The sequence below is a fragment of the Rhinoderma darwinii genome, chromosome 1, assembly GCF_050947455.1.
Source record: "Rhinoderma darwinii isolate aRhiDar2 chromosome 1, aRhiDar2.hap1, whole genome shotgun sequence".
Classification (NCBI taxonomy): Eukaryota; Metazoa; Chordata; class Amphibia; order Anura; family Rhinodermatidae; genus Rhinoderma; species Rhinoderma darwinii.
In genome coordinates, this window is record NC_134687.1 from 10,427,974 (window position 1) to 10,455,777 (window position 27,804).

A 27,804-nucleotide genomic window follows, 5' to 3' on the forward strand; every position below is an offset into this window, starting at 1 on the left:
CACGTACACCCTTTAAATATCCCGAGTTTACCGAAGTACCGATACAATGTGAGCTCAATAAGATAAATTATTCCAGTCTCTACAGTGTCTGGGTTAACAGGTGGAACAATGTACACGTCTTATTATAGATTTTAAAGCACCTGAAAAAAAATTGGTTTTACACCTCGACACCTTGTGCTCTGCCAAAAACCTGTTTCAATAAGGTGAAGTCAGTGTGAATACCGGATTCATGAGTGTTAAAGAGTTCAGATACTACGAGCTCCCCCAAAAATTTACTATTGTAAACCCCCCCCACCTCGGAGAATTACACCGATACCACAGCTCCCAATTAGTAAAGAGATTTCATTATACGCTGCACAAGGCAAACAATAAGCTACGAAACACAGTCATAAAGTTTCATAAGTTATATTCTTGTATATAGTAGCAGTATTATAGTAGTTATATTCTTGTATATAGGAGCAGTATTATAGTAGTTATATTCTTGTACATAGGGGGCAGTATTATAGTAGATATATTCTTGTATATAGGAGCAGTATTATAGTAGTTATATTCTTGTATATAGGAGTAGTATTATAGTAGTTATATTCATGTATATAGGGGGCAGTATTATAGTAGTTATATTCTTGTATATAGGGGGCAGTATTATAGTAGTTATATTCTTGTATATAGGAGGCAGTATTATAGTAGTTATATTCTTGTATATAGGAGCAGTATTATAGTAGTTATATTCTTGTATATAGGGGGCAGTATTATAGTAGTTATATTCCTGTATATAGGGGCAGTATTATAGTAGTTATATTCTTGTATATAGGGGCAGTATTATAGTAGTTATATTCTTGTATATAGGAGCAGTATTATAGTAGTTATATTCTTGTATATAGGAGCAGTATTATAGTAGTTATATTCTTGTATATAGGAGCAGTATTATAGTAGTTATATTCTTGTATATAGGAGCAGTATTATAGTAGTTATATTCTTGTATATAGGGGGCAGTATTATAATAGTTATATTCTTGTATATAGGGGGCAGTATTACAAAAGTTATATGCTTGTATATAGGGCAGTATTATAGTAGTTATATTCTTGTATATAGGGGGCAGTATTACAGTAGTTATATTCTTGCATACAGGAGCAGTATTATAGTAGTTATATACTTGTATAAGGGGGCAGTATTATAGTAGTTATATTCTTGTATATAGGAGCAGTATTATAGTAGTTATATTCTTGTATATAGGGGCAGTATTATAGTAGTTATATTCTTATATATAGGAGGCAGTATTATAGTAGTTATATTCTTGTACATAGGGGGCAGTATTATAGTAGTTATATTCTTGTATATAGGGGGCAGTATTATAGTAGATATATTCTTGTATATAGGAGCAGTATTATAGTAGTTATATTCTTGTATATAGGAGTAGTATTATAGTAGTTATATTCATGTATATAGGGGGCAGTATTATAGTAGTTATATTCTTGTATATAGGGGGCAGTATTATAGTAGTTATATTCTTGTATATAGGAGGCAGTATTATAGTAGTTATATTCTTGTATATAGGAGCAGTATTATAGTAGTTATATTCTTGTATATAGGGGGCAGTATTATAGTAGTTATATTCCTGTATATAGGGGCAGTATTATAGTAGTTATATTCTTGTATATAGGAGCAGTATTATAGTAGTTATATTCTTGTATATAGGAGCAGTATTATAGTAGTTATATTCTTGTATATAGGAGCAGTATTATAGTAGTTATATTCTTGTATATAGGGGGCAGTATTATAATAGTTATATTCTTGTATATAGGGGGCAGTATTACAAAAGTTATATGCTTGTATATAGGGCAGTATTATAGTAGTTATATTCTTGTATATAGGGGGCAGTATTACAGTAGTTATATTCTTGCATACAGGAGCAGTATTATAGTAGTTATATACTTGTATAAGGGGGCAGTATTATAGTAGTTATATTCTTGTATATAGGAGCAGTATTATAGTAGTTATATTCTTGTATATAGGGGCAGTATTATAGTAGTTATATTCTTATATATAGGAGGCAGTATTATAGTAGTTATATTCTTGTATATAGGAGGCAGTATTATAGTAGCTATATTCTTGTATATAGGGGCAGTATTATAGTAGTTATATTCTTGTATATGGGGCAGTATTATAGTAATTATATTCTTGTATATAGGGGCAGTATTATACAGGGTTATATTCTTGTATATAGGAGGCAGTATTATAGTAGTTATATTCTAGTATATAGGGGCAGTATTATAGTAGTTATATTCTTGTATATAGGGGCAGTATTATAGTAGTTATATTCTTGTATATAGGAGCAGTATTATAGTACTTATATTCTTGTATATAGGGGATAGTATTATAGTAGTTATATTCTAGTATATATGGGGCAGTATTATAGTAGTTACATTCTTGTATATAGAGGCAGTATTATAGTAGTTATATTCTTGTATATAGGGAGCAGTATTATAGTAGTTATATTCTTGTATATAGGGGCAGTATTATAGTAGTTATATTCTTGTATATAGGGGCAGTATTATAGTAGTTATATTCTTGTATATAGGGAGCAGTATTATAGTAGTTATATTCTTGTATATAGGGGCAGTATTATAGTAGTTATATTCTTGTATATAGGGGCAGTGTTATAGTAGTTATATTCTTGTATATAGGAGGCAGTATTATAATAGTTATATTCTTGTATATAGGAGAAGTATTATAGTAGTTATATTCTTGTATATAGGGGGCAGTATTATAGTAGTTATATTATTGTATATAGGGGCAGTATTATAGTAGTTATATCCTTCTATGTAGGGAGCAGTATTATAGTAGTTGTATTCTTGTATATAGGAGACAGTATTATAGTAGTTATATTATTGTATATAGGAGCAGTATTATAATAGTTATATTCTTGTATATAGGGGGCAGTATTATAGTAGTTATATTCTTGTATATAGGGGCAGTATTATAGTAGTTATATTCTTCTATGTAGGGGGCAGTATTATAGTAGTTATATTCTTGTATAAAGGGGCAGTATTATAGTAGTTATATTCTTGTATATAGGGGCAGTATTATAGTAGTTATATATCTGTATATAGGGGCAGTATTATAGTAGTTATATTCTTGTATATAGGAGGCAGTATTATAGTAGTTATATTCTTGTATATAGGGGCAGTATTATAGTAGTTATATTCTTGTATATAGGAGGCAGTATTATAGTAGTTATATTCTTGTATATAGGGAGCAGTATTATAGTAGTTATATTCTTGCATATAGGAGCGGTATTATAGTAGTTATATTCTTGCATATAGGGGCAGTATTATAGTCGTTATATTCTTGCATATAGGGGCAGTATTATAGTAGTTATATTCTTGTATATAGGGGCAGTATTATAGTAGTTATATATTTGTATATAGGGGCAGTATTATAGTAGTTAGATAATTGTATATAGGAGCAGTATTATAGTAGTTATATTCTTGTATATACAGTGGAGGAAATAAGTATTTGATCCCTTGCTGATTTTGTAAGTTTGCCCACTGTCAAAGTCATGAACAGTCTAGAATTTTTAGGCTAGGTTAATTTTACCAGTGAGAGATAGATTATATAAAAAAAAAAAAAGAAAATCAAATTGTCAAAATGATATATATTTATTTGCATTGTGCACAGAGAAATAAGTATTTGATCCCCTACCAACCATTAAGAGTTCAGCCTCCTCCAGACCAGTTACACGCTCCAAATCAACTTGGTGCCTGCATTATAGACAGCTCTTACATGGTCACTTGTATAAAAGACTCCTGTCTACAGACTCAATCAGTCTGACTCTAACCTCTACAACATGGGCAAGACCAAAGAGCTTTCTAAGGATGTCAGGGACAAAAACATAGACCTGCACAAGGCTGGAATGGGCTACAAAACCACAAGTAAGACGCTGGGTGAGAAGGAGACAACTGTTGGTGCAATAGTAAGAAAATGGAAGACATACAAAATGACTGTCAATCGACATCGATCTGGGGCTCCATGCAAAATCTCACCTCGTGGGGTATCCTTGATCCTGAGGAAGGTGAGAGCTCAGCCAAAAACTACACGGGGGGAACTTGTTAATGATCTCAAGGCAGCTGGGACCACAGTCACCAAGAAAACCATTGGTAACATATTACGCCGTAATGGATTAAAATCCTGCAGTGCCCGCAAGGTCCCCCTTCTCAAGAAGGCACATGTACAGGCCCATCTGAAGTTTGCAAATGAACATCTGGATGATTCTGAGAGTGATTGGGAGAAGGTGCTGTGGTCAGATGAGACTAAAATTGAGCTCTTTGGCATTAACTCAACTCGCCGTTTTTGGAGGAAGAGAAATGCTGCCTATGACCCAAAGAACACCGTCCCCACTGTCAAGCATGGAGGTGGAAACATTATGTTTTGGGGGTGTTTCTCTGCTAAGGGCACAGGACTACTTCACCGCATTAATGGGAGAATGGATGGAGCCATGTACCGTCAAATCCTGAGTGACAACCTCCTTCCCTCCACCAGGACATAAAAAATGGCTCGTGGCTGGGTCTTCCAGCACGACAATTACCCGAAACATACAGCCAAGGCAACAAAGGAGTGGCTCAAAAAGAAGCACATTAAGGTCATGGAGTGGCCTAGTCAGTCTCCAGACCTTAATCCCATCGAAAACTTATGGAGGGAGCTGAAGATCCGAGTTGCCAAGCGACAGCCTCGAAATCTTAATGATTTACAGATGATCTGCAAAGAGGAGTGGGCCAAAATTCCATCTAACATGTGTGCAAACCTCATCATCAACTACTAAAAATGTCTGACTGCTGTGCTTGCCAACAAGGGTTTTGCCACCAAGTATTAAGTCTTGTTTGCCAAAGGGATCAAATACTTATTTCTCTGTGCACAATGCAAATAAATATATATAATTTTGACAATGTTATTTATTTTTTTATATAATCTATCTCTCACTGGTCAAATTAACTTAGCCTAAAAATTCTAGACTGTTCATGTCTTTGACAGTGGGCAAACTTACAAAATCAGCAAGGGATCAAATACTTATTTCCTGCACTGTAGGAGCGGTATTATAGTAGTTATATTCTTGCATATAGGGGCAGTATTATATTAGTTATATTCTTGCATATAGGGGCAGTATTATAGTAGTTATATTCTTGCATATAGGGGCAGTATTATAGTAGTTATATTCTTGTATATAGGGGGAAGTATTATAGTAGTTATATTCTTGTATATAGGGGCAGTATTATAGTAGTTAAATTCATATACATAGGTGGCAGTATTATAGTAGTTATATTCTTGTATATGGGGGGCAGTATTATAGTAGTTCTATTCTTGTATATAGGGAGCAGTATTATAGTAGTTATATTCTTGTATATAGGAGGCAGTGTTATAGTAGTTATATTCTTGTATATAGCAGCAGTATTATAATAGTTATATTCTTGTATATAGGAGCAAATTATAGTAGTTATATTCTTGTATATAGGGGGCAGTATTATAGTAGTTATATTCTTGTATATAGGGGGCAGTATTATAGTAGTTATATTCTTGTATATAGGGGCAGTATTATAGTAGTTATATTCTTCTATGTAGGGGGCAGTATTATAGTAGTTATATTCTTGTATAAAGGGGCAGTATTATAGTAGTTATATATTTGTATATAGGAGCAGTATTATAGTAGTTATATTCTTGTATATAGGGGCAGTATTATAGTAGTTATATATTTGTATATAGGGGCAGTATTATAGTAGTTATATAATTGCATATAGGAGCGGTATTATAGTAGTTATATTCTTGTATATAGGGGCAGTATTATAGTAGTTATATTCTTGTATATAGGGGCAGTATTATAGTAGTTATATTCTTGTATATAGGGGAAGTATTATAGTAGTTATATTCTTGTATATAGGGGAAGTATTATAGTAGTTATATTCTTGTATATGGGGGCAGTATTATAGTAGTTATATTCTTGTATATAGGGGGCAGTATTATAGTAGTTATATTCTTGTATATAGGGGACAGTATTATAGTAGTTATATTCTTGTATATAGGAGCAGTATTATAGTAGTTATATTCTTGTATATAGGGGCAGTATTATAGTAGTTATATTCTTGTATATAGGAGCAGTATTATAGTAGTTATATTCTTGTATATAGGGGGCAGTATTACAGTAGTTATATTCTTGTATATAGGGAGAAGTATTATAGTAGTTATATTCTTGTATATAGGGGGCAGTATTATAGTAGTTATATTCTTGTATATAGGGGCAGTATTATAGTAGTTATATTCTTGTATATAGGGGCAGTAGTATAGTAGTTATATTCTTGAATATAGGAGCAGTATTATAGTAGTTATATTCTTGTATATAGGGGCAGTATTATAGTAGTTATATTCTTGTATATAGGGGCAGTAGTATAGTAGTTATATTCTTGAATATAGGAGCAGTATTATAGTAGTTATATTCTTGTATATAGGGGCAGTATTATAGTAGTTATATTCTTGTATATAGGAGCAGTATTATAGTAGTTATATTCTTGTATATAGGGGCAGTATTATAGTAGTTATATTCTTGTATATAGGAGCAGTATTATAGTAGTTATATTCTTGCATATAGGGGCAGTATTATAGTAGTTATATTCTTGCATATAGGGGCAGTATTATAGTAGTTATATTCTTGCATATAGGGGCAGTATTATAGTAGTTATATTCTTGTATATAGGGGGAAGTATTATAGTAGTTATATTCTTGTATATAGGGGCAGTATTATAGTAGTTAAATTCATATACATAGGTGGCAGTATTATAGTAGATATATTCTTGTATATGGGGGGCAGTATTATAGTAGTTCTATTCTTGTATATAGGGAGCAGTATTATAGTAGTTATATTCTTGTATATAGGGGGAAGTATTATAGTAGTTACATTCATATACATAGGTGGCAGTATTATAGTAGTTATATTCTTGTATATGGGGGGCAGTATTATAGTAGTTCTATTCTTGTATATAGGGAGCAGTATTATAGTAGTTATATTCTTGTATATAGGAGGCAGTGTTATAGTAGTTATATTCTTGTATATAGCAGCAGTATTATAATAGTTATATTCTTGTATATAGGAGCAGTATTATAGTAGTTATATTCTTGTATATAGGGGGCAGTATTATAGTAGTTATATTCTTGTATATAGGGGGCAGTATTATAGTAGTTATATTCTTGTATATAGGGGCAGTATTATAGTAGTTATATTCTTCTATGTAGGGGGCAGTATTATAGTAGTTATATTCTTGTATAAAGGGGCAGTATTATAGTAGTTATATATTTGTATATAGGAGCAGTATTATAGTAGTTATATTCTTGTATATAGGGTCAGTATTATAGTAGTTATATATTTGTATATAGGGGCAGTATTATAGTAGTTATATAATTGCATATAGGAGCGGTATTATAGTAGTTATATTCTTGTATATAGGGGCAGTATTATAGTAGTTATATTCTTGTATATAGGGGCAGTATTATAGTAGTTATATTCTTGTATATAGGGGAAGTATTATAGTAGTTATATTCTTGTATATAGGGGAAGTATTATAGTAGTTATATTCTTGTATATGGGGGCAGTATTATAGTAGTTATATTCTTGTATATAGGGGGCAGTATTATAGTAGTTATATTCTTGTATATAGGGGACAGTATTATAGTAGTTATATTCTTGTATATAGGAGCAGTATTATAGTAGTTATATTCTTGTATATAGGGGCAGTATTATAGTAGTTATATTCTTGTATATAGGAGCAGTATTATAGTAGTTATATTCTTGTATATAGGGGGCAGTATTACAGTAGTTATATTCTTGTATATAGGGGCAGTATTATAGTAGTTATATTCTTGTATATAGGGGCAGTAGTATAGTAGTTATATTCTTGAATATAGGAGCAGTATTATAGTAGTTATATTCTTGTATATAGGAGCAGTATTATAGTAGTTATATTCTTGTATATAGGGGCAGTAGTATAGTAGTTATATTCTTGAATATAGGAGCAGTATTATAGTAGTTATATTCTTGTATATAGGGGCAGTATTATAGTAGTTATATTCTTGTATATAGGAGCAGTATTATAGTAGTTATATTCTTGTATATAGGGGCAGTATTATAGTAGTTATATTCTTGTATATAGGAGCAGTATTATAGTAATTATAGTATTGTATATAGGGGCAGTATTATAGTAGTTATATTCTTGTATATAGGAGCAGTATTATAGTAGTTATATTCTTGTATATAGGGGCAGTATTACAGTAGTTATATTCTTGTATATAGGAGCAGTATTATAGTAATTATATTCTTGTATATAGGAGCAGTATTATAGTAGTTATATTCTTGTATATAGGGGTAGTATTATAGTATTTATATTCTTGTATATGGGGGCATTTTTATAGTAGTTATACTCCTGTATATAGGGAACAATATTATAGTAGTTATATTCTTGTATATAGGAGCAGTATTATAGTAGTTATATTCTTGTATATAGGGGCAGTATTATAGTAGTTCTATTCTTGTAAATAGAAGCAGTATTATAGCAATTATATTCTTGCATATAGGGGCAGTATTATAGTATTTATATTCTCTTATATAGGGCAATATTATAGTAGTTATATTCTTGTATATAGGGGCAGTATTATAGTAATTATAGTCTTGTATATAGGAGCAGTATTATAGTAATTATATTCTTGTATATGGGGGCAGTATTATAGTAGTTATATTCTTGTATATAGGGGGCAGTATTATAGTAGTTATATTCTTGTATATAGGGGGCAGTATTATAGTAGTTATATACTTGTATATAGGGGCAGTATTATAGTAGTTATATTCTTGTATATAGGGGCTGTATTATAGTAGTTATATTCTTGTATATAGGGGCAGTATTATAGTAGTTATATTCTTGAATATAGGAGCAGTATTATAGTAGTTATATTCTTGTATATAGGGAGCAGTATTATAGTAGTTATATTCTTGTAAATAGGAGCAGTATTATAGTAGTTATATTCATGTATATAGGGGCAGTATTATAGTAGTTATATTCTTGTAAATAGGAGCAGTATTATAGTAGTTATATTCTTGTATATAGGAGCAGTATTATAGTAGCTATATATTTGTATATAGGGGCAGTATTAAAGTAGTTAGATAATTGTATATAGGAGCAGTATTATAGTAGTTATATTCTTGTATATAGGAGCGGTATTATAGAAGTTATATTCTTGCATTTAGGGGCAGTATTATAGTAGTTATATTCTTGCATATAGGGGCAGTATTATAGTAGTTATATTCTTGTATATAGGGGCAGTATTATAGTAGTTATATTCTTGTATATAGGGGCAGTATTATAGTAGTTATATTCTTGTATTTAGGGGGCAGTATTATAGTAGTTATATTCTTGTATATAGGGGGCAGTATTATAGTAGTTATATTCCTGTATATAGGAGCAGTATTATAGTAGTTATATTCTTGTATATAGGGGCAGTATTATAGTAGTTATATTCTTGTATATGGGGGCAGTATTATAGTAGTTATATTCTTGTATATAGGGGGCAGTATTATAGTAGTTATATTCTTGTATATAGGAGCAGTATTATAGTAGTTATATTCTTGTATATAGGGGCAGTATTATAGTAGTTATATTCTTGTATATAGGGGGCAGTATTACAGTAGTTATATTCTTGTATATAGGGAGAAGTATTATAGTAGTTATATTCTTGTATATAGGGGGCAGTATTATAGTAGTTATATTCTTGTACATAGGGGCAGTATTATAGTAGTTATATTCTTATACATAGGTGGCAGTATTATAATAGTTATATTCTTGTATATGGGGGGCAGTATTATAGTAGTTCTATTCTTGTATATAGGGAGCAGTATTATAGTAGTTATATTCTTGTATATAGGAGGCAGTGTTATAGTAGTTATATTCTTGTATATAGCAGCAGTATTATAATAGTTATATTCTTGTATATAGGAGCAGTATTATAGTAGTTATATTCTTGTATATAGGGGGCAGTATTATAGTAGTTATATTCTTGTATATAGGGGCAGTATTATAGTAGTTATATTCTTCTATGTAGGGGGCAGTATTATAGTAGTTATATTCTTGTATAAAGGGGCAGTATTATAGTAGTTATATATTTGTATATAGGAGCAGTATTATAGTAGTTATATTCTTGTATATAGGGTCAGTATTATAGTAGTTATATATTTGTATATAGGGGCAGTATTATAGTAGTTATATAATTGCATATAGGAGCGGTATTATAGTAGTTATATTCTTGTATATAGGGGCAGTATTATAGTAGTTATATTCTTGTATATAGGGGCAGTATTATAGTAGTTATATTCTTGTATATAGGGGAAGTATTATAGTAGTTATATTCTTGTATATAGGGGAAGTATTATAGTAGTTATATTCTTGTATATGGGGGCAGTATTATAGTAGTTATATTCTTGTATATAGGGGGCAGTATTATAGTAGTTATATTCTTGTATATAGGGGACAGTATTATAGTAGTTATATTCTTGTATATAGGAGCAGTATTATAGTAGTTATATTCTTGTATATAGGGGCAGTATTATAGTAGTTATATTCTTGTATATAGGAGCAGTATTATAGTAGTTATATTCTTGTATATAGGGGGCAGTATTACAGTAGTTATATTCTTGTATATAGGGGCAGTATTATAGTAGTTATATTCTTGTATATAGGGGCAGTAGTATAGTAGTTATATTCTTGAATATAGGAGCAGTATTATAGTAGTTATATTCTTGTATATAGGAGCAGTATTATAGTAGTTATATTCTTGTATATAGGGGCAGTAGTATAGTAGTTATATTCTTGAATATAGGAGCAGTATTATAGTAGTTATATTCTTGTATATAGGGGCAGTATTATAGTAGTTATATTCTTGTATATAGGAGCAGTATTATAGTAGTTATATTCTTGTATATAGGGGCAGTATTATAGTAGTTATATTCTTGTATATAGGAGCAGTATTATAGTAATTATAGTATTGTATATAGGGGCAGTATTATAGTAGTTATATTCTTGTATATAGGAGCAGTATTATAGTAGTTATATTCTTGTATATAGGGGCAGTATTACAGTAGTTATATTCTTGTATATAGGAGCAGTATTATAGTAATTATATTCTTGTATATAGGAGCAGTATTATAGTAGTTATATTCTTGTATATAGGGGTAGTATTATAGTATTTATATTCTTGTATATGGGGGCATTTTTATAGTAGTTATACTCCTGTATATAGGGAACAATATTATAGTAGTTATATTCTTGTATATAGGAGCAGTATTATAGTAGTTATATTCTTGTATATAGGGGCAGTATTATAGTAGTTCTATTCTTGTAAATAGAAGCAGTATTATAGCAATTATATTCTTGCATATAGGGGCAGTATTATAGTATTTATATTCTCTTATATAGGGCAATATTATAGTAGTTATATTCTTGTATATAGGGGCAGTATTATAGTAATTATAGTCTTGTATATAGGAGCAGTATTATAGTAATTATATTCTTGTATATGGGGGCAGTATTATAGTAGTTATATTCTTGTATATAGGGGGCAGTATTATAGTAGTTATATTCTTGTATATAGGGGGCAGTATTATAGTAGTTATATACTTGTATATAGGGGCAGTATTATAGTAGTTATATTCTTGTATATAGGGGCTGTATTATAGTAGTTATATTCTTGTATATAGGGGCAGTATTATAGTAGTTATATTCTTGAATATAGGAGCAGTATTATAGTAGTTATATTCTTGTATATAGGGAGCAGTATTATAGTAGTTATATTCTTGTAAATAGGAGCAGTATTATAGTAGTTATATTCATGTATATAGGGGCAGTATTATAGTAGTTATATTCTTGTAAATAGGAGCAGTATTATAGTAGTTATATTCTTGTATATAGGAGCAGTATTATAGTAGCTATATATTTGTATATAGGGGCAGTATTAAAGTAGTTAGATAATTGTATATAGGAGCAGTATTATAGTAGTTATATTCTTGTATATAGGAGCGGTATTATAGAAGTTATATTCTTGCATTTAGGGGCAGTATTATAGTAGTTATATTCTTGCATATAGGGGCAGTATTATAGTAGTTATATTCTTGTATATAGGGGCAGTATTATAGTAGTTATATTCTTGTATATAGGGGCAGTATTATAGTAGTTATATTCTTGTATTTAGGGGGCAGTATTATAGTAGTTATATTCTTGTATATAGGGGGCAGTATTATAGTAGTTATATTCCTGTATATAGGAGCAGTATTATAGTAGTTATATTCTTGTATATAGGGGCAGTATTATAGTAGTTATATTCTTGTATATGGGGGCAGTATTATAGTAGTTATATTCTTGTATATAGGGGGCAGTATTATAGTAGTTATATTCTTGTATATAGGAGCAGTATTATAGTAGTTATATTCTTGTATATAGGGGCAGTATTATAGTAGTTATATTCTTGTATATAGGGGGCAGTATTACAGTAGTTATATTCTTGTATATAGGGAGAAGTATTATAGTAGTTATATTCTTGTATATAGGGGGCAGTATTATAGTAGTTATATTCTTGTACATAGGGGCAGTATTATAGTAGTTATATTCTTATACATAGGTGGCAGTATTATAATAGTTATATTCTTGTATATAGGGGGCAGTATTATAGTAGTTCTATTCTTGTATATAGGGAGCAGTATTATAGTAGTTATATTCTTGTATATAGGAGGCAGTGTTATAGTAGTTATATTCTTGTATATAGGGGGCAGTATTATAGTAGTTATATTCTTGTATATAGGGGGCAGTATTATAGTAGTTATATTCTTGTATATAGGGGCAGTATTAAAGTAGTTATATCCTTCTATGTAGGGAGCAGTATTATAGTAGTTGTATTCTTGTATACAGGAGACAGTATTATAGTAGTTATATTATTGTATATAGCAGCAGTATTATAGTAGTTATATTCTTGTATATAGGAGCAGTATTATAGTAGTTATATTCTTGTATATAGGGAGGCAGTATTATAGTAGTTATATTCTTGTATATAGGGGGCAGTATTATAGTAGTTATATTCTTGTATATAGGATCAGTATTATAGTAGTTATATTCTTGTATATAGGGGCAGTATTATACTAGTTATATTCTTGTAAATAGAAGCAGTATTATAGTAGTTATATTCTTGTATATAGGAGCAGTATTATAGTAATTATAGTATTGTATATAGGGGCAGTATTATAGTAGTTATATTCTTGTATATAGGAGCAGTATTATAGTAGTTATATTCTTGTATATAGGGGGCAGCATTACAGTAGTTATATTCTTGTATATAGGAGCAGTATTATAGTAGTTATATTCTTGTATATAGGAGCAGTATTATAGTAGTTATATTCATGTATATAGGGGCAGTATTATAGTAGTTATATTCTTGTAAATAGGAGCAGTATTATAGTAATTATAGTATTGTATATAGGGGCAGTATTATAGTAGTTATATTCTTGTATATAGGAGCAGTATTATAGTAGTTATATTCTTGTATATAGGGGGCAGCATTACAGTAGTTATATTCTTGTATATAGGAGCAGTATTATAGTAGTTATATTCTTGTATATAGGAGCAGTATTATAGTAGTTATATTCTTGTATATAGGGGCAGTATTATAGTAGTTCTATTCTTGTAAATAGAAGCAGTATTATAGCAATTATATTCTTGCATATAGGTGCAGTATTATAGTATTTATATTCTCTTAAATAGGGGCAATATTATAGTAGTTATATTCTTGTATATAGGGGCAGTATTATAGTAATTATAGTCTTTTATATAGGAGCAGTATTATAGTAATTATATTCTTGTATATGGGGGCAGTATTATAGTAGTTATATTCTTGTATATAGGGACAGTATTATAGTAGTTATATTCTTGTATATAGGGGGCAGTATTATAGTAGTTATATTCTTGTATATAGGGGCAATATTATAGTAGTTATATTCTTGTATATAGGGGCTGTATTATAGTAGTTATATTCTTGTATATAGGGGCAGTATTATAGTAGTTATATTCTTGAATATAGGAGCAGTATTATAGTAGTTATATTCTTGTATATAGGGAGCAGTATTATAGTAGTTATATTCTTGTAAATAGGAGCAGTATTATAGTAGTTATATTCTTGTATATAGGGGCAGTATTATAGTAGTTATATTCTTGTAAATAGGAGCAGTATTATAGTAGTTATAGTATTGTATATAGGGGAAGTATTATAGTAGTTATATTCTTGTATATAGGAGCAGTATTATAGTAGTTATATTCTTGTATATAGGAGCAGTATTATAATAGTTATATTCTTGTATATAGGGGACAGTCTTATAGTAGTTAAATTCTTGTATATAGGGGCAGTATTATAGTAGTTATATATTTGTATATAGGGGCAGTATTATAGTAGTTCGATAATTGTATATAGGAGCAGTATTATAGTAGTTATATTCTTGTATATAGGAGCGGTATTATAGTAGTTATATTCTTGCATATAGGGGCAGTATTATAGTAGTTATATTCTTGCATATAGGGGCAGTATTATAGTAGTTATATTCTTGCATATAGGGGCAGTATTATAGTAGTTATATTCTTGTATATAGGGAGGCAGTATTATAGTAGTTATATTCTTGTATATAGGGGGCAGTAGTTTAGCAGTTATATTCTTGTATATAGGAGCAGTATTATAGTAGTTATATTCATGTATATAGGGGCAGTATTATAGTAGTTATATTCTTGTAAATAGAAGCAGTATTATAGTAGTTATATTCTTGTATATAGGAGCAGTATTATAGTAATTATAGTATTGTATATAGGGGCAGTATTATAGTAGTTATATTCTTGTATATAGGAGCAGTATTATAGTAGTTATATTCTTGTATATAGGGGGCAGTATTAGAGTAGTTATATTCTTGTATATAGGGAGCAGTATTATAGTAGTTATATTCTTGTAAATAGGAGCAGTATTATAGTAGTTATATTCATGTATATAGGGGCAGTATTATAGTAGTTATATTCTTGTAAATAGGAGCAGTATTATAGTATTGTATATAGGGGCAGTATTATAGTAGTTATATTCTTGTATATAGGAGCAGTATTATAGTAGTTATATTCTTGTACATAGGAGCAGTATTATAATAGTTATATTCTTGTATTTAGGAGCAGTATTATAGTAGTTATATTCATGTATATAGGGGGCAGTATTATAGTAGTTAAATTCTTGCATATAGGGGGCAGTATTATAGTAGTTATATTCTTGTATATAGGGGCAGTATTATAGTAGTTATATTCTTGTATATAGGAGCAGTATTATATTAGTTATATTCTTGCAAATAGGGGCAGTATTATAGTATTTATATTCTTGTATATGGGGGCAGTATTATAGTAGTTATATTCTTTTATATAGGGGCAGTATTATAGTATTTATATTCTTGTATATGGGGGCAGTATTATAGTAGTTATATTCTTTTATATAGGGGCAGTATTATAGTAGTTATATTCTTGAATATAGGAACAGTATTATAGTAGTTATATTCTTGAATATAGGACCAATTTTATAGTAGTTATATTCTTGTATATAGGGCAGTATTATAGTAGTTCTATTCTTGCATATAGGAGCAGTATTATAGTAGTTATATTCTTGTATATAGGGGGCAGTATTATAGTACTTATATTCTTGTATATAGAGAGCAGTATTATAGTAGTTATATTCTTGTATATAGGGGCAGTATTATAGTAGTTATATTCTTGTATATAGGGGCAGTAATATAGTAGTTATATTCTTGTATATAGGAGCAGTATTATAGTAGTTATATTCTTGTATATAGGGGCAGTTTTATAGTAGTTATATTCTTGTATATAGTGGGCAGTATTATAGTACTTATATTCTTGTATATAGGAGCAGTATTATAGTAGTTATATTCTTGTATATAGGGGTAGTATTATAGTAGTTATATTCTTTTATATAGGAGCAGTATTATAGTAGTTATATTCTTGTATATAGGGAGGCAGTATTATAGTAGTTGTATTCTTGTATATAGGGGGCAGTATTATAGTAGTTATATTCTTGTATATAGAAAGCAGTATTATAGTAGTTATATTCTTGTATATAGGAGCAGCATTATAGTAGTTATATTCTTGTATATAGGGGCAGCATTATAGTAGTTATATTCTTGTAAATAGGAGCAGTGTTATAGTAGTTATATTCTTGTATATAGGAGCAGTATTATAGTAGTTATAGTATTGTATATATGGGCAGTATTATAGTAGTTATATTCTTGTATATAGGAGCAGTATTATAGTAGTTATATTCTTGTATATAGGGGCAGTATTATAGTAGTTATATTTTTTTTATATAGTAGCAGTATTATAGTAGTTATATTCTTGTACATAGGAACAGTATTATAGTAGTTATATTCTTGTATATAGCGAGAAGTATTATAGTAATTATATTCTTGTTTATAAGGACAGTATTATAGTAGTTATATTCTTGCATATAGGGGCAGTATTATAGTAGTTATATTCTTGTATATAGTGGGCAGTATTATAGTTTTTATATTCTTGTATATAGGAGCAGTATTATAGTAGTTATATTCTTGTATATAGTGGGCAGTATTATAGTTTTTATATTCTTGTATATAGGAGCAGTATTATAGTAGTTATATTCTTGTATATAGGAGCAGTATTATAGTAGTTATATTCTTGTATATAGGAGCAGTATTAAAGTAGTTATATTCTTGTATATAGGGGCAGTATTATAGTAGTTATATTCTTGTATATAGGGAGCAGTATTATAGTAGGTATATTCTGGTATATAGGAGGCAGTATTATAGTAGTAATATTCTTGTATATAGGGGGCAGTATTATAGTAGTTATATTCCTGTATATAAGGGCAGTATAATAGTAGTTATATTCTTGTACATAGGGGGCAGTATTATAGTAGTTATATTCTTGTATATAGGCGGCAGTATTACAGTAGTTATATTCTTGTATATAGGGGCAGTATTACAGTTTTTATATTCTTGTATATAGAAGCAGTATTATAGTAGTTATATTCTTGTATATAGGAGTAGTATTATAGTAGTTATATTCTTGTATATAGGAGCAGTATTATAGTAGTTATATTCTTGTGTATATACAGTGAAGGAAATAAGTATTTGATCCCTTGCTGATTTTGTAAGTTTGCCCACTGTCAAAGACATGAACAGTCTAGAATTTTTAGGCTAGGTTAATTTTACCAGTGAGAGATAGATTATATTTTAAAAAAAAACAGAAAATGACATAGTCAAAATTATATATATTTGTTTGCATTGTGCACAGAGAAATAAGTATTTGATCCCTTTGGCAAACAAGACTTAATACTTGGTGGCAAAACCCTTGTTGGCAAGCACAGCAGTCAGACGTTTTTTGTAGTTCATGATGAGGTTTGCACACATGTTAGATGGAATTTTGGCCCACTCCTCTTTGCAGCTCATCTGTAAATCATTAAGATTTCGAGGCTGTCGCTTGGCAACTCGGATCTTCAGCTCCATCCATTCGTTTTCGATGGGATTAAGGACTGGAGACTGGCTAGGCCACTCCATGACCTTAATGTGCTTCTTTTTGAGCCACTCCTTTGTTGCCTTGGCTGTATGTTTCGGGTCATTGTCGTTCTGGAAGACCCAGCCACGAGCCATTTTTAATGTCCTGGTGGAGGGAAGGAGGTTGTCACTCAGGATTTGACGGTACATGGCTCCATCCATTCTCCCATTGATGCTGAGAAGTAGTCCTGTGCCCTCAGCAGAGAAACATCCCCAAAACATAATGTTTCCACCTCCATGCTTGACAGTGGGGACGGTGTTCTTTGGGTCATAGGCAGCATTTCTCTTCCTCCAAAAACGGCGAGTTGAGTTAATGCCAAAGAGCTCAATTTTAGTCTCATCTGACCACAGCACCTTCTCCCAATCACTCTCAGAATCATCCAGATGTTCATTTGCAAACTTCAGATGGGCCTGTACATGTGCCTTCTTGAGCAGGGGGACCTTGCGGGCACTGCAGGATTTTAATCCATTACGGTGTAATGTGTTACCAATGGTTTTCTTGGTGACTGTGGCCCCAGCTGCCTTGAGATCATTAACAAGTTCCCCCCGTGTAGTTTTCGGCTGAGCTCTCACCTTCCTCAGGATCAAGGATACCCCACGAGGTGAGATTTTGCATGGAGCCCCAGATCGATGTCGATTGACAGTCATTTTGTAAGTCTTCCATTTTCTTACTATTGCACCAACCGTTGTCTCCTTCTCACCCAGCGTCTTACTTATGGTTTTGTAGCCCATTCCAGCCTTGTGCAGGTCTATGATCTTGTCCCTGACATCCTTAGAAAGCTCTTTGGTCTTGCCCATGTTGTAGAGGTTAGAGTCAGACTGATTCATTGAGTCTGTGGACAGGAGTCTTTTATACAGGTGACCATGTAAGAGCTGTCTATAATGCAGGCACCAAGTTGATTTGGAGCGTGTAACTGGTCTGGAGGAGGCTGAACTCTTAATGGTTGGTAGGGGATCAAATACTTATTTCTCTGTGCACAATGCAAATAAATATATATCATTTTGAATATGTGATTTTCTTTTTTTTTTTTTTTTTTTTAATATAATCTATCTCTCACTGGTAAAATTAACCTAGCCTAAAAATTCTAGACTGTTCATGACTTTGACAGTGAGCAAACTTACAAAATCAGCAAGGGATCAAATACTTATTTCCTTCACTGTAAGAGCAGTATTATAGTAGTTATATTCTTGTATATAGGGGGCAGTATTATAGTAGTTATATTCTTGTATATAAGGGGCAGTATTATAGTAGTTATATTCTTGTATATAGGGGCAGTATTACAGTAGTTATATTCTTGTACATAGGGGGCAGTATTATAGTAGTAAAATTCTTGTATATAGGAGGCAGTATTATAGTAGTTATATTCTTGTATATAGGGGCAGTATTATAGTAGTTATATTCTTGTACATAGGGGGCAGTATTATAGTAGTAAAATTCTTGTATATAGGGGCAGTATTATAGTAGTTATATTCTTGTATATAGGAGCAGTATTATAGTAGTTATATTCTTGTATATAGGGGCAGTATTATAGTAGTTATATTGTTGTATATAGGAGCAGTAATATAGTAGTTATATTCTTGTATATAGGAGCAGTATTATAGTAGTTATATTCTTGTATATAGAGGGCAGTATTATAGTAGTTATATTCTTGTATATAAGAGCAGTATTATAGTAGTTATATTCTTGTATATAGGGGGCAGTATTATAGTAGTTATATTCTTGTATATAGGGGGCAGTATTATAGTAGTTATATTCTTATATATAGGGGCAGTATTACAGTAGTTATATTCTTGTATATAGGGGGCAGTATTATAGTAGTTATATTCTTGTATATAGGGGCAGTATTACAGTAGTTATATTCTTGTATATAGGGACCATTATTATAGTAGTTATATTCTTGTATATAGGGGCAGTATTATAGTAGTTATATTCTTGTATATAGGGGCAGTATTATAGTAGTTATATTCTTGTATATAGGAACAGTATTATAGTAGTTATATTCTTGTATATAGGAACAGTATTATAGTAGTTATATTCTTGTATATAGGGGCAGTATTATAGTAGATATATTCTGGTACATAGGAACAGTATTATAGTAGTTATATTCTTGTATATAGGGGCAGTATTATAGTAGATATATTCTTGTATATAGGAGCAGTATTATAGTAGTTATATTCTTGTATATAGGGGCAGTATTATAGTGGTTATATTCTTGTATATAGGAGCAGTATTATAGTAGTTATATTCTTGTATATAGGGGCAGTATTATAGTAGTTATATTCTTGTATATAGGGGCAGTATTATAGTAGTTATATTCTTGTATATAGGGGCAGTATTATAGTAGTTATATTCTTGTATATAGGAGCAGTATTATAGTAGTTATATTCTTGTACATAGGGGTAGTATTATAGTATTTATATTCTTGTATATGGGGGCATTATTATAGTAGTTATATTCTTGTATATAGGGGGCAGTATTATAGTAGTTATATTCTTGTATATAGGGGGCAGTATTATAGTAGTTATATTCTTGTATATAGGAGCAGTATTATAGTAGTTATATTCTTGTATATAGGGGGCAGTATTATAGTAGTTATATTCTTGTATATAGGGGGCAGTAATATAGTAGTTATATTCTTGTATATAGGACCAGTATTATAGTAGTTATACTCCTGTATATAGGGAACAATATTATAGTAGTTATATTCTTGTATATAGGAGGCAGTATTATAGTAGTTATATTATTGTATATAGGAGCAGTATTATAGTAGTTATATTCTTGTATATAGTGGCAGTATTATAGTAGTTATATTCTTGTATATAGGGGCAGTATTTTAGTATTTGTTTTCTTATCCATAGGGGGCACAGTAAAAGTTCCCAGTGTATTGAACAACTCAGACGGCTTAGCATTATCTATAGGTTGACTTTGCACTTACTTCAGACATCTGGGGGAAGAGACTGATGGCTAGAGGGAGAGCCAGCCCAAAGGCAGCAAGGCACACAAGGCTATGCACGGGGAGGATCAGTCTTGGGTATGTTCGCAGCAATGATGTCCTACAAGACACAGGTAGAGAGAGAGAGAGCAAGTTAGCGTAAAGCAGATACTCTACTTTTGCATGCAGTCAGTACATTATCACATGGATAATGAGGATCATCAAGCAAATGACAGTTCTGAGGGCCGCCTCACCCTGAAGTTGAGACCCATGGGTGTGGGATACATTATACATAGATCAATATGGCAATATGTATTCAGAACTCATAGTTGGAAGTACCGCTTTTATTGACTCCACATACTCTCTAAAATCACCAGGGAAATGCTGGAAAAACACATAGTACTTGCATCAGTGTTGTACAGCCTGGGATTCCAGATATTAATATTTCAATACTATGTATGAATGCAAAATTACCAAGTATCCACATATGTAACGTATTGTATGTCACAAAAATCTGGTCCTTCAAAAAGTTTTAGGGACCGCAGTCAGAAACCGGACCACCTTAATGTTGAGCTGGCCAGAGAGATACCGATGACGCTACTGTCCAGGCCGTCACTATAGGGTGCAGAAGTTTTGTCGAACCTGGGCCCTTCATTCTGAGGGGCCCAAACGATATCCCCTGACCCCATATGAGGGGATCGGTACTATTAAAAGACAATGATAATTGGAGGCCCTATTATAAATTTCACATCTGGGCCCAGGAGCTTGAAGTTATGCCTCTTGCTACCATCGTAATGTTTCCCCGGCTATTAGGTGAGACAAATACATGTAGATCAAGAATGATATATGCAATATTGGGAGTGATAGTCCACAGGGAATATCATTCACATCATTGCAGAGAGCTTTTAATGTATGATCCTTCAATGATCAGCATCTCTACAGAAAAAAAATTATTTAATGCCGGTCGGATCTGGGACAAATCTTTGTGGACGGCTTTAGATAACAGCAGATCGCCATTCACCAAGGATCTCGGGCTGCCCAACACGTAAATAACCAAAGTCTGGACTCAATGGGGGTGGGGAATATCTGTAAGATCTACTTCAGCTACGAGCTGGTGTTGGTTTGCGCTGTAATTTATGCCAGTTTTGAGAAATCTTATTCTTGTTTAACTCCTTAAGAACCGGGCCAATTTTGGCCCCGAGGACCATAACAATTTCTTAATTTTCCCTCTTGGCACTCTTTTTTTTTTTATAGTTTGTTTGACATAATATGAGACTGTTTTTTGCAGGATGAGTGGTATTTTATGTAGATGCCATTTTTGGGTACGTTTACATCATAACTTAATTTATATATTTAAAAAAACAAATCATTTGCTGCAGTTTTTTTTTTTTTTGTTTTTTTTACAGCATACACCAATCATTATAAATGACGCTACAAATTTGTGCAGAATGTTACAGTTGTGACGATATCAAATATGTGTATATTATTTTATGTTTTGGGACTTCTATTTAATAGAGTTTATTTATTGTAAAAACATTTGCATTTGTGTGTATTTTATTTCCTGATTTTTTTTTATTTAACATTATTTTTTAAATAAATGTAACTTTTTTTTTTTCTTAATCCCATGGGGTATTTGTAATTTTTATTTTTAACTTTAATGTACTGGCATATACAGGGCCGGCTCCAGGTTTACGTGGGGGCCTCCGGACCAGAAGGAGCCCCTGACGTCCCTATCCATATATGGAAAGGGACGTCAGGGCCATGAAAAGAGCGTTGGCAAAGCTGTGGCCGGGGATTCCGGTCCTGTAGAAGTTCCTGACGTCACTGTTCATATATGAATAGTGACGTCAGGGCTTCTCCAGGAGCGGAATCCACATCCAGAGGGTCAGCAACGCTCTGGCCAGAGATTCCGCTCCTGGAGGAGCCATGACATCAGGGTAAAGCACCCGGTGGCCCCCAAGGGAAGTGAGCCCCAGCACTTGCCCGGGTTCATTGGGTGCGGATGCCGGCCATGGGCATATATCTATATGTCAGTACCTAAGTACGCCCTAACAGGAAATATGGTCAGACAGCCCTGGGGTCCTTCAATGAAGACTGGGCTGTTTGTCCATAGAAGGCATGTTCCTCGATCGTCACAAGGATTCCCTGTGACGCAATCCAAGGGGCAACCCCCTCTCATTCCCTTTGAATGCCGTGACCCTATTTAATGCGCCTCGTCCTGGCCTCATGTGCCGTTAATTATTTATTCCATCTGGTTCAACTGCTGCTGCAACTCTGCTATGTATCTCAGTGCTTGGACTTCTGTGATTTCACTCCGACTATCCTTATTGTTTGTCTTGTGTTCAGACCGGGCTGGGTCTGAATTCTCGGTGTGTTCGTCAGTTTAGTTTCTTTGTTTGAACCCGGGTTCTTCTTGGTTTAGTGTGGAGTGAATACCATCCTGCAGGATTTATTACGTGCTTTTTGGTTTACCGTTACTTTTCAGATACCGTTCTACTCGTACTGCCAGTCAGCGCTTGCCCACTGGTCTTACTGATATCCCGTAGCTTCCAAAAGATATTGCTAGGAGGTTTGTGATTGTGGGATCGCTCTCATCAGTGCAGCAGTTCCGCTGTAGGTTGATCTCCTCTACAGATAGGGTTGTTTTAGGGATTGTCCTGCGGACTTCAGAGCTTGCCTACTGGGTAGATGCGCCAATTCCGACTACAATACCTGTTTTGCATTTAACGGTACCGTGACAATTCCACTTTTTATAAAGAAGACACGGAAAAGACTTACTTCGAGTTGACTTTCGACTTTTGGCAGAAGCGTAGATTAAAGGCTCTGGGCCCCAAAGAAAATCTGAAACAGGGCACCCATTTATAGAACTAATATCTTGTTATCAGGTAGAGGGACCTCCTCATGCACCAGGGCCCGGGTGCGATTGTTACCTCTGCACCCCCCTATAGTTACGCCCCTGACTCTTGGTGACCATATGAACAGTGTTCCTTCAGAATGTCCTGACTTCTGCTGGGGCCTTAAGGCTTTTCAATGTTGTGTCAAGACACCACAGATATTAAAAAGAAAAAAAAATATCTCCCAAAAGGTCCCTCTACCCCATATGATGATTAGGATTATTAAAAAGACAAAATGATCATTTGGAGCCCTGTTACAGCTTTTGCATTCGGGCCCAGGATCTTCAAGTTATGCCTCTGAATGCACCATTTTGCCAACATATTCTTAGTCAAGATCTTCATGAAGGACAATAACTACAATTGACGCCAATAATAGACACACTGCAGCTTCCTAACGTATTCTACTCCAACATTTTCTAGCTACCGAACAGGTCATCTTTTGGCCTTTAGCGCCCCCTACAAAGAAAAAACTAGTTTGTACATGCTAATCGCTCATTTCAGTGTATATTGTATTATTTCTTGTCAAATGTATATATAATCTAGATTTTGATATTTTTTAGCACGGATTAACGGTTAAACCAGGTAGGAATTGAATTGTTAAAACATAATGTCCCCCCCAGTAAAGCTTAGCCTTAACCTTTTTCATTCTGACTGCATGTAGAAGTTCATTTTAAAATCATGAATTGCCTAAAACTAAATTGTTACAAATATTAATACAAAAAAAAATGTACACAGAAATTTTCGAATTGGGCTCGTATTGCAGGTTAGAGGAGTGAGAATTTTTATTTTTTTCAAGTGCAAATAAGTTATTGTAAAAGAATCACGAGTTACAGGTGACGCTCGGCATTCAGTTGTAGGCGACGACTAATCTTTACAAGAGTCCCCTCGCTCAGCTGCCTCGATCTGTAATTGAAGTGATATTTTTAATGGAGTGGTAGCCGTCTCTTTCTTAACACCAAATCTTGGCAGATACCCATGAAGTTTTTATCAGGCGTTTCAATGCCTTGAGGCTCTTTGTGAAGAAGACTGAACCCAACAGATAATTTCTGTCTATCTTCTGTGGCCATCAATAGACCAATTGGTTCCCCTAATTAACAGTTATTGCTCATTAGTTGGAGGGAATAAGTTTTGGTTGCAGGGTGTCTGCTTCCTATATGCATGTGCACAAAGAAAAATGGATGTGAGAGCGAGTCACTTAATGACTTCAGTAAGCGAACATTCAAATGAGGCCCTAAGGGCTGCGAGTTACCGATGGAACAGGAGGGCTCAGCCAACCCTGGCTTTGTCTGATAAAACTTCACCGTGATCCAGAGCCGGGGATGTGTTGGAACACCTACGCAGGAAGCAGCACGAGCGATCAGAGCGAGCGTGAAAGTGTGTCAGCGACAGCGAGGTGACAGGTACAAGAGATTACACGGCTCTCTATGCATGGGCCAGATTGCCGGTTTTAATGACGCTGTAAGGTTCATTTTATTTTCTCTCAGGTAGAAAACAAAAAAGTGCTTTTGGAGCAGCTGACGCCGTTTCGGTGCCAGCCGCCTCGCTCTGCCATTGTGCTCGGATCTGCATATGTGATGACACGAAATTTAACAAATGTGACTGAAATAGACAAATCAGGATCTGGCGTTGTGTGCAGTTCCGCTGCTAGATCACGATAGGAAGAAATAAAAAATGCGTGGCAGCGCTTCACAGCCGGGGTTAGACAATGATACTTCGGTGTTGTCATGGTTGGATCTGCTCTTTGATCCCATTCAGTGGCGCAAACCTCGAACGGTGTTTGAGTTTTGTACAGTGGAAATATTATCAGTTATCTGTCCTGATGTTGAAGAGAGGATTCTACTATATTTAGAAAATGTGTCATTGGCGCATCAAGACAACGATGATGTCACTAGAATGCACAGCGAATTAGAATTTAGAGAGGATTGTGATGTCACTAGAATGCTCAAGGGATTGTAATGTCACTGGAAAGCACAGTGAATTCGAACATACAGAGGTTGTCATTAGGTTGCTAAGAGGAATGTGATGTCATTAGAATGCAAAGTGGGTAAGAATGTACAGAGGATTGTGATGTCATTAGAACGCACAGTGAGTAAGAATGTACAGAGGATTGTGATGTCATTAGAATGCACAGTGAATAAGAATGTAGAGGGGAATGTGAGGTCATTAGAATGCACAATGAGTAAGAATGTAGAGAGGATTGTGATGTCATTAGAACGCACAGTGAGTAAGAATGTAGAGAGGAATGTGAGGTCATTAGAACGCAGTGAGTAAGAATGTAGAGAGGATTGTGAGGTCATTAGAACGCACAGTGAGTAAGAATGTAGAGAGGATTGTGATGTCATTAGAATGCACAGTGAGTAAGAATGTAGAGAGGAATGTGATGTCATTAGAACGCACAGTGAGTAAGAATGTAGAGAGGAATGTGATGTCATTAGAACGCACAGTGAGTAAGAATGTAGAGAGGAATGTGAGGTCATTAGAACGCACAGTGAGTAAGAATGTAGAGAGGATTGTGAGGTCATTAGAATGCACAGTGAGTAAGAATGTACAGAGGATTGTGATGTCATTAGAACGCACAGTGAGTAAGAATGTAGAGAGGATTGTGAGGTCATTAGAATGCACAGTGAGTAAGAATGTAGAGAGGATTGTGAGGTCATTAGAACGCACAGTGAGTAAGAATGTACAGAGGATTGTGAGGTCATTAGAATGCACAGTGAGTAAGAATGTACAGAGGATTGTGAGGTCATTAGAACGCACAGTGAGTAAGAATGTAGAGAGGATTGTGAGGTCATTAGAATGCACAGTGAGTAAGAATGTAGAGAGGATTGTGAGGTCATTAGAACGCACAGTGAGTAAGAATGTAGAGAGGAATGTGATGTCATTAGAACGCACAGTGAGTAAGAATGTAGAGAGGATTGTGATGTCACTAGAATGTACAGAGGATTGTGATGTCATTAGGATATACAGTGATGGATCTTTGGTTCCAAATGAGGCATCCTGAATAATAAATTACACATATAATGGTGAGGTCTGATGACTTATAACACCAGATGTGAGTTGTGATGTCATACCTCAAGTATTCATACAGAACATAGCGTATAACAACACAACCCCAATCACACATTTTTAGGAGTTTGTTTTAATTAAACCCTACACAATGAACCTCCCGCTCAGTACACAGATAGCCCATTATGTAGAACGACTGTTGCCGACCTTTTCCCATTGTGTTATTTTCTTTCATCCACATGCTGCACAACTTTTTGTCTTTGGAGTGGGAATGACTAAAACCTTACTGTGTAGAATGGAAAAGCAGTCTCTTATACAGCAGCGGACACGACCTCGCCTGGTCACTTCTATGCACGTAGTGGTCACCCACATGGGAATTCAAGCCGTTGCCAGGCAAGCTGAACAAAACACACTAAAGAGGGAGCTGCAAAAAGGGAATAAAGCACTTATTCTGCAAATGCCGAGAGTTCTACTTCTATTATCTGTATATGGAATTTTATTTTATTTAATTTCCAGCATTTTATACACACTTTACTATGCGTATTATTTACAAAAATTTTAATTTACATCTGCTTAACTCAGTTTCTTTAGTTGTTCATCAGCAGACACACAATCATATGTGCAGTGAGTCGGACCCACAATGATCGGATATTGATGTCCTAACCTAAGGATGGGCCATCAATATAAAAGTCCCCATTTAAGGATATTTAATTAACTAAATTATTGTAAATGTAATAACTATTTTACTTAAGGTAGTAGCAAGATTTTCAAAATGCTCTAAATCAAAATACATCCAAACGGTTTTGATTAATGGTCAGAATTCCCGGTGATGAAACCAACAAATCCATAAAACAGAAAACAAATAAATGAACTGTGTACGTAAAACTGTATTATCATTATCCACAAACTAAAAGATCCTGATTGTACTCGGTACCAGCAAAAGTGAAAAACACAAGAATGAAAATAAAGAATAAAATACAATGTAAAAAATGAATTAAAAAAATAAATCATAAAATTCTAAAATAAAAAGATAATAAAAATAAAACAAGATAATAAAAAAATATATATAAAAAAAGAAAATTAAAATAAATAAATATATTAACACACACACACACAAAATTAAGATATAGGTATATTAAAAAATGGGGTATTATTATTATTATTATTATTATTATTATTATTAAAAATGATGTTCACAATTAGATGCCATTCAGTTCTTTTTCCCATGTTTAGTACCATTTAATTAAGTATAAAGAAAGTTTTTAAGGGTAAATAATATAAAAATGTA

The 27,804-nt window shown here is 33.0% G+C and overlaps 1 protein-coding gene across 2 annotated transcripts in view; it reads right to left on the bottom strand.

Moving 5' to 3' along the window:
- Positions 1 to 27,804, bottom strand: part of SFXN5 (sideroflexin 5) — a 228,288-nt gene that overhangs the window by 78,741 nt on the left and 121,743 nt on the right. The window contains exon 13 of one of the 2 annotated variants that reach the window (XM_075855668.1): positions 20,620 to 20,737. In XM_075855668.1, the coding sequence (XP_075711783.1) occupies positions 20,620 to 20,737 (118 nt within the window). Of the gene's footprint in view, positions 1 to 20,619; positions 20,738 to 26,857; positions 26,941 to 27,804 lie in introns of those variants that run through there. The other variant, XM_075855677.1, reaches the window with a different exon arrangement.